At 37.8% G+C, this 12,986-nt stretch overlaps 1 protein-coding gene across 7 annotated transcripts in view; it reads right to left on the bottom strand.

The window, feature by feature from the left end:
- Nucleotides 1-12,986, bottom strand: part of Nfatc3 (nuclear factor of activated T cells 3) — a 142,218-nt gene that overhangs the window by 82,057 nt on the left and 47,175 nt on the right. For all 7 annotated transcript variants that reach the window (XM_063247541.1, XM_063247542.1, XM_063247543.1 and 4 more), the window contains exons 2-3: nucleotides 4,000-5,134; nucleotides 7-169 (exon numbers count right to left, since the gene is read on the bottom strand). In XM_063247541.1, coding sequence (XP_063103611.1) covers nucleotides 7-169; nucleotides 4,000-5,134 — 1,298 coding nt within the window. The remainder of the gene's footprint in view (nucleotides 1-6; nucleotides 170-3,999; nucleotides 5,135-12,986) is intronic.

Here is a 12,986-nt window from a genome sequence, read left to right as displayed (position 1 = left end):
TCATACCTTCACAACAGGATGGCCCCCAGTAGATGCTTTTACTGCCCCTCGGCTACCTTCAGTTTCATAATGGGCTCGATGATGCGTTTTAGGTTGTACTTCTATTTTCAGTTCACATTGTCCATAATGAGTTGGTAAAGGCCAGTCTAATGGAGGTAATGAAGATGTGCTATAAACAAAACACACAAAGATGCTAAACATCATGCTACTGTTGCCAAACAGTGATTCAAATCACTTCTCTGCCAATACTTGTCATCTCTGAAATAAAGTCTTTCAAAATGAAACTTCATTTATCATAACACTGATTATGCCAAGTGCTTAATAAATCTTTAATCTGGACACCATAATCTATTTTAGCTACGTTTTGGTTTCCTTTATTTTCTTAAAAAAGACATTCTAAAACTCTGGAAGACTAAAATTTTCTCAACTATGTGTACATAATTACAAAAGCCACCAAAACTACAGTAATTTGATCCTTAAAGCAAAAGATACACCTTTCTGAATGCGTCTGTTTCTCTCCAAGAATCTAAAAATCTTACTCTCGGTCTCACTAAGTAAATCTCCCTTCCTGGGAGGAATCAGTGAAAGTCAGGCATGTTGCCTTCCCTATCTCTTCTCCATTATTCTTTTTCTCATCTCTGAAAAATGGTTTACATTCCGCAATATATTATAATTTGAGGTAAAAATTTCACTATTTAACTGAAAAAACCTGAACCATCTTTGACATATTCCCATCAGCCGGAACCACGAGTCGTACATTCATGACTGTCCCATTGGTAGCTTGTACCACCAATGAAACATGTAATGTGTATACCACCAGTGGTTCAGAGCTTCCCAACAGTGAAATTTTTGAACTATAGCCCTACTATAAACATGTCAAATGGCAATTTTTTTTTTTGTTACTTGAGACAAGGTCTTGCAATGTAGTTCAAGGTGGCCTTGATCTCACTAGGTGGCCTCGGCTGGATTCAAACTCACAGCAATTTTACTAAATCTCCTGAATGCTGCTGGGATTAAAGGTAGGCACTAACGTATGGCTAAATGACACTTTTAAAACTTGATTAATGAAATAATTTGAATACTTTAAAGGCCTAAAGATTGTTTAGATATACTGACACTAAAGATATAGAATTAGAAAATAGCATATTAAGTCAGTTGTGTTGGTGCATGCCTGTAAACCTTGCACTCTGAGAGGCAGGCAGGCAGGATTACAAATTCAGAACCAGCTTGGGCAATTTAACAACACTGTGAGATCCTGTCTCAAAATTAAAAAATTAAAACAAGGGCTGGAGATATAGCTTCATGCAAAGGCTCTTGGTTTAATCCCTAGTACAAAAGAGCAAGAGAGAAAAGAAAAAAGGCTGAGGTACATGTAGCTCAGTGGTAGACTGCTTGCCTAGCATATGGAGGTCCTGGGTTCTATCTTGAGTACCACAAAAAACAAAACAAAACAAAATCACCTAAACAAACAATAACAAACAAACAAACAAACAAACAAACCAAGAAGAGTGAGATATCTACAGGGCAAATATTAATGGACCCCAAACTACAAAAAAGTTACAGTAATCAGTGAAGTAGGGCTTTTAGTTTCCCTTCTCTCTCTCCCTCTCCCCCCCTCCATCTCTTGTCCACCCCCCCCACCCCGACCTTTTTTCTTTGCTTTGTTGAGACAGGATCTCATTATGCAGTTCAGGCTGGCCTTGAGTTCACTATGTAGCCCAAGCTGGCCTCAAACTCCCAGTGATCCTCCTGTCTCTGCCTCCCAAGTGCTGGGATATCTGGCATGTGCCACCATGCCTAGGCATCTTCTAACCTTTAAAATGGTATCATTCCTAGTATAAATTTCTAAATTATACAGTACTTTATTTAATGTATTTACTCCAGTTTAAATCTTTCAACTACACAACTGAAAGGTAGTATTATTTTTTAACAATTTTCTGTAGTGTTGGGGATTGAAATCAGGGCCTTCATATTGAGGTACATCCCCAGTCTTTTTATTTTATTTTTTAAATTTTGAGACAAAGTCTCAAGTTGCTAAACTGCCCAGGTTGGGCTCAAACTTGCTATTCTGCTGCCTCAGTTTATCAGAACGATGGGATTATAGGCATGATAATATCCACTATTATTGGCTAAGACATTAATTTTTATTAGGCTAAAACAATAGGTTAATTTTAACAACTGTTAGTTCTGTACTTGTTCTACAGATATGAGCAAATCCATAGGAAGTAAATTTCAGAAATAAAGTGATGTCTTCCTCAAGTGTGGTGGCGCAGCCTGGGCTACATAGTGAGTTCAAGACCAGCATGACCTACATAGTAAGACCCTGTCTAAAAAAAACAATAGAAAAAAAAATGAAGTTGTCTTCAGCACCACAGATTCCACATTATAGTTTTCTAAAAATAAGGATTCCAGAGATAGTTATTCATACTAATAAAAATTATTTTATAAAAGTTCCTAGGCTGAGGCTGTAACTCAGTGTCTGCTGATAAGCACAAGGTTCTGAGTTCAATTCCTGGTACCAAAAAAAAAAAAAAAAAAAAAAAAAGTCCTAAACAAGCCGGGTGTATGGCAGCACACACCTAAAATCTCAGCACTCAGGAGGCTGCGCAGGATGATCATTGCAAGTTCAAGACCAGCCTGGGCTACAAAGTAAGCTCAAGGCCAGCCTGAACTACACAGTGAGACCTTGTCTCAAAAACAAACAAACAAAATCTAAACAGACACAACTCCATATGGAATTTGTTTACTTTCTCACATGTGAATTTAAGACATGATAAAAGTTATCTTTTTAAATGAATTATAGATTAGACTGACACTGTTAATCTATTTATTTTATTTGGGGGGGTTTGTTTTTAGAGGTACCAGGGATCAAACTCACAACTGCCTGCTTACAAGGCAGGCGCTTATGCCGCTGAGCTAAATTCTCAGCCCAAAGAATTTTTTTTTTTCGTCTTTTTTAAAAAATCTATTTAGAAAGTAAAAAATTCGTATTATTCTTCATTCCTTACACCAAAATAATGGATTCGAATATTTATCTGGTAAAAATAAAAATATCATACATATACATACAGTAACATAGACAAAGCTTTATTAGAAATTCATGTGAAAGCTAGATTTTTATTTTTAATTATTTTAGGATGGAATAAGACTTTCTTTGTTTTTCTTCTTCCTTGAGAGAGGGTCTTGCTTTGCAGTTCAGGTTGGGCTTTAACTCACTTTATACCCCAGGTTGGCCTCGAACTCACAGTGATCCTCCTGTCTCAACCTCCCGAGTGCTGGGATTACATTTGTGTACCACTACTTTTGGCTTAACATTTTCAAATATAACAATATAAGCAATAAAGTAAAATCTGAGTATAAAAAAAACATAAAAATTTCTTTACAGAAACAACAAATCATAAACTTAAAAAGACAAAAAATAAAAAGCAAAGGTCAAGGCTGGTGGTACATGCCTGTAATCCTGGCTATTTGGGAAGATGAGGCAGAAAGATGGCAATTTTGAGAATAGCCTAAGCAACACATCCAGAACAGTTCTAAAGTATATCATTACCTATATACTTTTATAGTTGTAACTTTAGTCTATCTAAAAATACTTTTAAAACTTGAAGGAAAATAAACCAGTTGTAACGGCACATGCCTGTAAATCTGAGGCAGGCTGAGGAAGGCTGAGGCAGGAGGCTGAAAGTTGGAGGCCAGCCTGGGCTACACGGTGAGTCCAAGGCCAGCCTGAACTACATAGCAAGACTCTTGTCTTAAAAACAAAAAAATGAAAACAAACAAAGAAACAAAAGACTTAAAAAAGAAAATAAAAAAGGAAGGGAAGGGAAAACAGAAGGGGAAAGGAAAGAGGTAAGAAAGGGGAGGGAGATGAGGATGAAAGGGAAGGGAAGGACAGGATGAAAAGAAAAAAATGATCAATTGTAAGTAGATAATGTATTTACATGCCACCAATAAACTATAAACAGGAAAAATGATCAGCAGCCATCTCTACCAACTCACCGAAATATTGGAGTGTGGCCAGGCTTTGGTTTGTTCCAGGTAAAAGGTGAAGGAACTGAAAGAAATTGGTCACCAGATGAATCTTTCTTTAAAGGATACTGAGATCCAAGGCCATCATCTACTGAAGTCTCCCGGGATGGTGATACACTCCCTTGATCATCTGAACAGAGTTCTAATTTTCCTGGTAGTATGGCAGCTTGATCTTCAGATGTCTTCCTTGTTTTCAGAGGGATATCAGTTTCTACACAGTACTGAAAGGGAAAAACTACAGGACCAAGGCCAGATCCACTGTGGACAGAAACACCAAGCCAGGTATCTTCTGTTACACTTACCCTAGGGGAGTGACCAGGAGAAGGAACAGGTGAATGATGGGGTGAAAGGGACCCAGCATAACAAACTTCAGCACTGGAGTGCCGCCGTTTCCCACAGGGGGAAGTAGGCCTTGATGAAGGACCTGAGGCTGGCCTAGGGCTCAGCCAATTCTCATCAGTGATACTAGATCTAGGAGAGTGGCAAGGAGATTGCCTGGGTGATAAGGAATGCCCAAGTCCATACTGTTGATGCCAGGACTCTTCTCCAGGGCAGCCCCCTGGTGAGCCACCTGGAGAAGTCAAAGGGGATCCAAGAGTAAATCGGGCAGCAGCTTCATTCAACTCTGAGTCCACATCATCATAAATGTGTGAAAGAGATTCACAAGAAGATGCATCTGAAAACCAGCTCCTAGAAGAGATGCTGCTGGCAGGACTAGGACTAAGGGAAGAATCCCGGTAGGATGGCTCAAGAGGAAGATAGAGATGATCTCTAGAAGGCCTCTCCAAATATTCCCCTTCTGGATCAGTTATATGTATGTCATCTTCATGTGCATCTGTTTCTTGATGACAGTTAGGTGAAATAGATGTAATTTGAATACTTGGGCACTCGAAGGGTTTGGGACCACCTAATGGGCTATATTTAGATTCAGGAACATCACCAGTTCCTTCATAGTTTTTGTGACCTTGGAGCTGAAACGATGGTGACAAAACAGAAGAGTGAGACGGTAATCCATGATGTGGCAAGCAAAGTGGTGAATTTAAAGTAGATGGAGGTGGATCTACATTAAGGATGTAAATGGATGCACAACCATCTGGTTCAAGATCTATGGGAAGAAGCAAAAAAAAAAGCAAAAAAAAACAAATTAGAAAATTTAGATGTATAAATTAGATGAGAAAGTAATAATAGTAATCTTGGGAGAAAAAAGTGGGACATAAAATTTATGTCATTATCTCCACAAAAGAATTTTTTTTAAATGCATCATAATTATTACATATTTACACATGTAATGATTTTTCTTCTCACATTTTCAAAAATGATAATGAAAAAATAGTCTAAAACCAATAAATGCTTTTATAAAAGAAAAACTATGTAAAACAGAACTACAGTATTGAGATGAGAGAGAAGGGTTCAATGTTTTTCAAGAGATATTTTTTTCTTTTGGGGATGTCTACTCAAATTCCCTGCCAGTAGCTAGGTGCAACAGGGGCCCCATGGCTGCTCCAGTAGGGATTTGCTTTGGCTGCAGCAGGCTTCAGTTAAGAATCTATCCCAGGGGCTGGGGATTTAGCTCAGCGGCATAAGCACCTGCCTGGCAACTGTGAGGTCATGAGTTCGAACCCCAGTACAAAAAAAAAAAAAAAAAAGAACCTATCCCAGATAGCTGCCTGGCAGCCTCTCTAGATGACTCTAAGCTTCTGCAGTCCTCTTCAATCAGATCTACAAGGTTCCCTCACCCCTACTAGCAGAAGGTTTGACACTGTACATGTGCTAGTCTATTTGTTTTGCTACTAAGCAATCTTTCCACACTCTTAGCAGGTCAATCCATGCCACAGCATAAATTCTAATATTGTATCTTTCAGATGGTATATTTTTGCTTATTAGTGATTTCTTTCATGAGCAGACCATGGTGCATCAAAAAACAGTGGTACCAAATGTCACAGGTGCCAAGTGGCCAGCAGCTGGTAATTTAAAAGGTCACTGGTACCAAAAACAGCCAGTGGCCAAAGTTGGTAACACTGCATTTGCTGGCAGCAGAGAACAGAGAAATGCCAGGAGATGCCCTCTTCAGTGGCAGGAATAACTCCTGACACCTGCTAGTAGCTGCCTGTTCCAAGCAGCAAGGATACCAAGGTATTTTTATGGCTTATAAGATTAGCAAAATTTTAAAATTCTATAGACATCGTTGTGGGGAAACACGCATATTCATACAATGCTACTAGGAATGGAAAATAGGATGGTCACTCTGAGAAACTCTGGCAGTTTCAAGTAAAATAAAACACACTTTACATATGATGCAGCAATTTCACTTCTGAGTGTATACTCTTTAGAAAGTTGCTATATTCACATAAAACCCTGTACACAACTGTTCATATCATTCTATTTGTAATCATAAAAAATAAAAACCCACAATGTATTTACACACTGGAACACTTACTGAAGAAAAGAGATGTGCTATTGATAATGTAACAATTCAGAAAAATCTCACTAGGGATTTAGCTCAGCGGAATAAGCACCTGCCTTGCAAGCAGGCGGTTATGAGTTCGATCCCCGGTACCGATAAAAAGTTAAAAAAAAAAAAAAAAAAAAAGAAGTGAAAGTAGGATATGTCTATAAAAGGAGGCTGCTTTTTGCTAGGGAAGTAGAACTATTCTGTATGTTGATTGTAGCTGTGACCATATGAATTTATGCATATTAAATTCATATCTGTACACCAAAAAAGTACTAGTTTTACTGTAATTTTTAAAATTAAAATTTTAAGCTGGGGGTTTAGCTCAGCGGTGTAAGTGCCTGCTTGGCAAACGTGAGACCATGAGTTCGATCCACAGTACCAAAAAAAAAAAAAATTACATTTTAAAATAAAACAAAAAGAATAAGGTCATGTGAAAGACATAAGTGTTAACCTAAAATGGGTCTCAACAACCAAACCGGGAACAAATTGCAGAATAAAATAGGTAATATGGGATCAAAATCCACAGAATCAAACAAGCTTCCATGAGTCCATGCTGATAGCAGTAGTCACATTTCTGTCACTAAGACACAATACTTGATACCTACACTTTAAGGAAAGAGAAGTTTATTTTGATTCATAGTTTTAATCCATGTTCAGTTGGCTCCAAGGGAGGAATAGAATGACAGATGGGCAACAAAAGAGAAAAGGGTGCTCAACTCATGATGGCAGAGTGAAGAGAGGAGCCAGGAAGGGAGATCCACCCTTCCAGGCCATGTCTACAGTGATTTCTCTCTTCAGATCCAGCTGCAACCTCTTAAGAGCATATTTGCATTTCCATGATCCAATCACCTTTAAAAGTCCTACCTCTGATCACGTGAACCTTTTGGGGGACATACTAGATCTAAACTGTAACACTGATATAAACAAACAACTGAGTAAATAAATGAATAAACGAGATGGGATAGTGCTTATAGAAGAATTATAATTAATAAATCCAGAATGAGGCATGGTGACACAGGCCTGTAATCCCAGCTACTTGGGAAGCTCATGCAACAGGATTATAGAACCTCAATCTAACAATGAAAAAATATTAAATAAACCGAAATTGAGACAGCTCTGTTGGTTCATGCCTATAATGATACCACTCAGGAGGCTGAGGCAGGATTGCCATGAGTTCAAAGTCAACTACAGAGTGAGATCCTGTTTCCAAAAAAAAAAAAAAAAAAGCCAGGTGAAGTGGTGCATGCCTGTAATCCGTCTCCCTCTCTCCCTCTTTCTTTCTTTGAGACAGGTCTCACTATGTACTACAGCCTGGCCTTGAACTCATCATGTAACCCAGGCTGGCCTCCACCTCACAGCAATCCTCCTTTCCCAGCCTCCCAATTGCTGGGAATTTCTGGGATTATAGATGTATGCCTGGCTCCCTAGATATTTCTTAACAATAGGACAGAAAGTCTCTCTAATCCACTCAAGAAAAAGTAGTCTTGTTACCTAGGCTTTTGTGTTAAATCTCTACATCACCGCTAGACTATTCTTTATGACTTTATGTTTTCCAAACACTCTAGGGAACTCAGAGTTATAAATCAAGAGAGATTTTACCTTTTTTTTTTTGTACCAGGAATTCAATTCAGGACCTCGCACTTGCCAGGCAAGTGCTTATACCACTGAGGCATATCCCCAGCCCCGAGAGGCTTTATCTTGAGATCACCACTTGCATCAGCATATAGCACTAAGGTTGGCCTATCCTTTATAGGCTTGTGGCCTGGCATTTTCTTCTCTTACTGTGTAATTTGTTTTCCTGGGCATTTTCTTCCAGAAAAGGCCAGTTTCAACACAGTTGAATACTTGATGAAAGGAAAAAAGTTTCTCTGTACATCATTTTGAAGTGGTGTATATAATTTTCAGCAGCCGTTTTATCAGTACTGGCTGCTTCAGCGTGCCTAGTTATGCTATGAATCCTAGTTCTCATTTTAAAATTGTGAAACCACTTCTTACTAGTGTCAAAAAGGCAAATAACAGGGCCCAAGATATAGCTCAGTGGCACAGTGCCTGGCTGGCAAGTATAAGGTCATGAGTTTGATCCCCAATACAAAAAAAAAAAAAAAAAAAAGATAAATAATAACAATAACAATGATGTGATTTCTACATAGTTGTAGTATGGCAGTTCCTCAAAACAATTAAAAATAGTGCACAACTGAATTCCAATACTTAGGAGGGTGAAGCAAGTGGATCACAAGTTCAAGTTTTGCCTGGTCTATGTTAGCAAGACACTATCACACAAGGTCACTCATGAGTTCCATCCCTGGTACAAACACACACACACAAACACACACAAAACCCTCTCGCCAAGCATAATGGTGCACTCCTATAATCCCAGCACTCAAGAGGCTGAGGCAGGATTGCTGCAAGTTCAAGACCAGCCTGGGCTACAAAGTGAGTTCAAGTCTGTCTCCAAAACACATACACATACACACACACACACACACACACAAAAAAAAAAAAAGAGAGAGAGAGAGAACTCCTTTATGATCCAGTAATTCTGAATATATGCTCCCCTAAAAATTGAAAGCACAGTATCAGAGAGGTATTTGTAAAATAGAGGTATTCACCACTATTTTAAAAATAGGCTTAAATTTTTTTTTCTTTTGATACAGGACTCGAGAGTATAGGCAAAGCACCTGCCTGGCAAGCACAAAGTCCTAAGTTCAATTCCCATTACAAAAAAAAAAAAAAATTATATAGACCTGTAAACAAATGCTGTCACCTAGTATTTGACATTTTCATGTATCTCTTGGTCTACACAAGGGTATGCATACTTTATATCACTCTGATCATAACATTTTTTTGTTATTTCTAATCTTTATCAAATACATATGCACATATACCATAAATATATGGCTTGATAAATTTTTAGACACATCCTATGATAACACTTAAAATTTCTGGATGGAAGAGTGCTAAGTGCTACTGTATTTCTCAAATCTACAAGCCAAAATATAAGCCCTAGCAAGATTTTTCAGGATAATTGTAATGCTAGCCTAACCCTAAAATAAGCCTCAGTTAAGATCATCAGCCAGGTGGATGCATCTAGTACAAGCACTGCAACATACGATGGATATAATGAATTATAAAAGTAATAGTAATTAAATAAGTATTATTGACTAATAAACAGTAATACAAATTACAGTTATTTGTAAATATCCAAGTGGGTGCCTTTCAATGAGATAAATGCCTATGTAAACATAAGAATTTGAGATTTACCATCAAACAATCAGTACAGATACAATACATGAATAACGTATGCACTTCATAATGAATGGAAGTGGTTGTACTAACATAAATCTTCGTATTTCAGTACCTTGTGTGCTGCAATAGAGGTACTCAATACACTCATGTGAAATACAAAAAATTCTCTAAATTTTGATACTTGCAATATTTAACACTTTTGTTGGACCATTATTCAATTTTTTTTTTTTTTTTTTTTTTTTTTTGAGACAGGGTCTCGCTATATGGTTTCAGCTGTATGTAAACTTATTATGTAGCCCAGGCTGGCCTCAAAATTACAACCATCATCCTGCCTCAGCCTCCAAGGATAACTGTCATCATTTTTGTTGCCACTCCTATCTCAGTAAGTGTTCAATTAACATTCAATTCAATGGAAACTTTAGGAAGCCTAGCCTGCAAGAGGCCTTGACTTGAAGTGAAGAGTTCATGGGATAAAATCACTGATAGCTGCATTGCCAACAGATTACAAGCAAACTAAATGGACACGAAATGCTCATTTAAGGACAGTTTTATTGCTGGACATGAGAGATTGGGGCCAACTGTTTTATCTAAAACGGACTTGCAAGGAATTTAGGCTGGAATTTGGGATCTGGAGTTATGATGATGTTGCAGGAGATGACATGATTGTATTTTAAAAACTTGCAGTAATAATCTTCATGCTTCAGTCTCCCAAATGCTGCAATTACAAGAGTGTGCCACCATGTCCAGCTTTAAATAATTATAGACTTTTGTACATGAATAAATGTAGATTATTACACAAGAAAAAGATAAGACTTTCCCTGGAAAAAAAGACTTTCCCTGTATCTTTTGGAGCATAAATTAATATATAAGATGTGGTCTTATTTTCAGGGAAATATAGTAAGAAAATTGAACACAAGAGCAAGAGAGGATTTTGTTTTTAATGAGGGATGGATGGTTTTCTTCCAGTGCTGTCTGGAGCTGTGTGATGTTTAAGGTAGCAAAGGGTGCCAAGTGCTGTTTTATATTTTGTTTTACTAGACTGAAATCACTGAGAGATTTTTTTTCCCCTGCTACTGGTGAACTTAACTTTTTAAATAAAATACTTATGTAGATATGTATTTTTTTCTTTTCCTTTTTTGTTATGTAGTTCAGACTGACTTTGAACTCATTTAGTAGCCCAGGCTGGCCTCAAACTTAGGATTCTCCTGCCTCAGCCACCCAAGTGCTGGATTTACAGGTATATGCCACCACACCAGGCTCAATCTTGTTTACAAAAAGAGATGTCTATAATGGGCTCAAATCTCTATCCTGGATGGGACAGACATGCGGTTTTCATTATCAGCCAGATTAAAAATGTAACCCTGGGGACTGGGGGTTTAGCTCAGCGGCATAAGCACCTGCCTTGAAAGCAGGCAGTCATGAGTTCGATCCCCGGTACCGATAAAAAGGAAAAAGACCAAAAAAAAAAAGAAAGAAAGAAAAAAAAAAAGTAACCCTGTGTACATTTGGTGATAAAAAGATTGTTGCTTTTTTTTTTTAAAGGACTAAGTAAGGAACTTATTTTATAGAGTTTTTATAGAGAAATGGTCTTTTTGAGAAACAGCATGTAAACTAAAACTTCAAAGATAATACAAACCAGCAAGCAAACAAAAAGCCATGGTTAAACGAGAGAGAGTAGTTCTGACACAGAAAGCAAACATTCTGAGTCTGATAAAACCATGTTTTTTGTTTTGTTTTTGTCTTTTTGAGACAGAATTTCACTATGAAGTCCAGGCTGGCCTTGAACTCACAGAGATTCTCCTGCCACAGCCTCCCAAGTTCTGGGATTATAGGCATGCACCGCCATACCTGGCTAAACCCTGGTTTCTTGAGGAAGTCAAAGCCCAGTGTGGCTATAGCTAACTACTAAAAAGGGAAACCTAGAAGCAAGACCTCTACGAATCAAAGATAAGGGTTTTGTTTTGGTACTATTGTTTTTAATTCAAAGTACACTAGAAATCACATTGAGGGTTTTGGTTTTCTTTGTTTGTTTTTGAGACTGAGTCTCACTATGCAGTGCAGGCTGGCCTAGAACCCACTATGGAGCCTAGGGTGGCCTCCAACTCTTGAACATCTGCTGCGTCAGTCTTTCAAATGCTGGGATTACAGGCAGGTGCTACCATGCCTGGCTATATTGACTTGTTAAAAGGAGAATAAAAAAAAAAAAAGAGAGAGAGAATGACATGAAATTCTATTTGAGAATAACTATGCCTGCTATATACCCTGTTGTATACTTAACAAGTCCCTAACAATATTAGGTCTGTAATAAATTACTTGCTAAATTGTTAAAATACTTCCCTTGTAGAATTCATGGTACTCTGTTAGGAGCCATTAGAGATGGAAATTGATCAAACATGCAAGGCTGAGGCATGGCAGTCCAAGAACAAAGAGCGGCTGGGGCAAACCATCTGAAGAAGCTGGTTCAGACCAGAGAATATGAAGTCCCCAAGACAATCTGAACAGTGGGTTGCTAGGACAACGCAGGTGTCATATGACATTAAGTTGCTAAATGTATGAACAAACACCTGTACAGTAAAGGAGCAATTCCTTTCCTCCCCTTTGAAGAGGGTTCTACCTGACCCCAGCTTTCTGTGTCTCATCTATTTCTTCACCTTCTTGCTGCCCTTCATGGTCTTTACCCTGGGAATCTCACGAACCCGGTGGCTTGTAGCAGTACTCCCCTGTAGAAGCAGAATCTTCAATTAGGAATTTCTGAGCCTTATGTTTTCCTTTACAATGCTGTCAGTCTAGTTGAATTGGGAAGCTAACCAAGAACTTTCTACAACTCAAATGACAATGTCATCCATTGAAAACATATTTACAGAGTTAAAATAAGATTCTAAAAACTCAATACACACAGAAAAAAGTTCGCATGTTTAATTCACAGAACTATTTCTTAGCTCTTCATTCAAACCTTTTACACTAAATTTCAGATCTTTACTTATTTCATCAACACTATAATAAATCTAAAATTGACTGGAACAGGAAAGTTTCATTTTTAGGGTCCTACTTAGAAGGTAAGAGTCAAAAATGGCAGATTCGCAGGGAATTTAGCTTAATGGTATAAGCACCTGTCTGGCAAAGCTCAAGATGTAACATAAACTTATCACATCTTGATCCCTGGTACCCCTAAAAAAAAAAGGCAGATTTAATATAGTCACCCCTGAAATAATATAACAATGTAAATATACTTAATATCACTAAATCATATACTTAAAAA

This window comes from Cavia porcellus, unplaced genomic scaffold, assembly GCF_034190915.1.
Source record: "Cavia porcellus strain 051 isolate PalLab524CR breed Dunkin Hartley unplaced genomic scaffold, mCavPor4.1 scaffold_4, whole genome shotgun sequence".
Lineage (NCBI taxonomy): Eukaryota > Metazoa > Chordata > Mammalia > Rodentia > Caviidae > Cavia > Cavia porcellus.
Note: the sequence above shows the minus strand (reverse complement) of the source record. Positions and strands in the feature narration are given on the sequence as shown.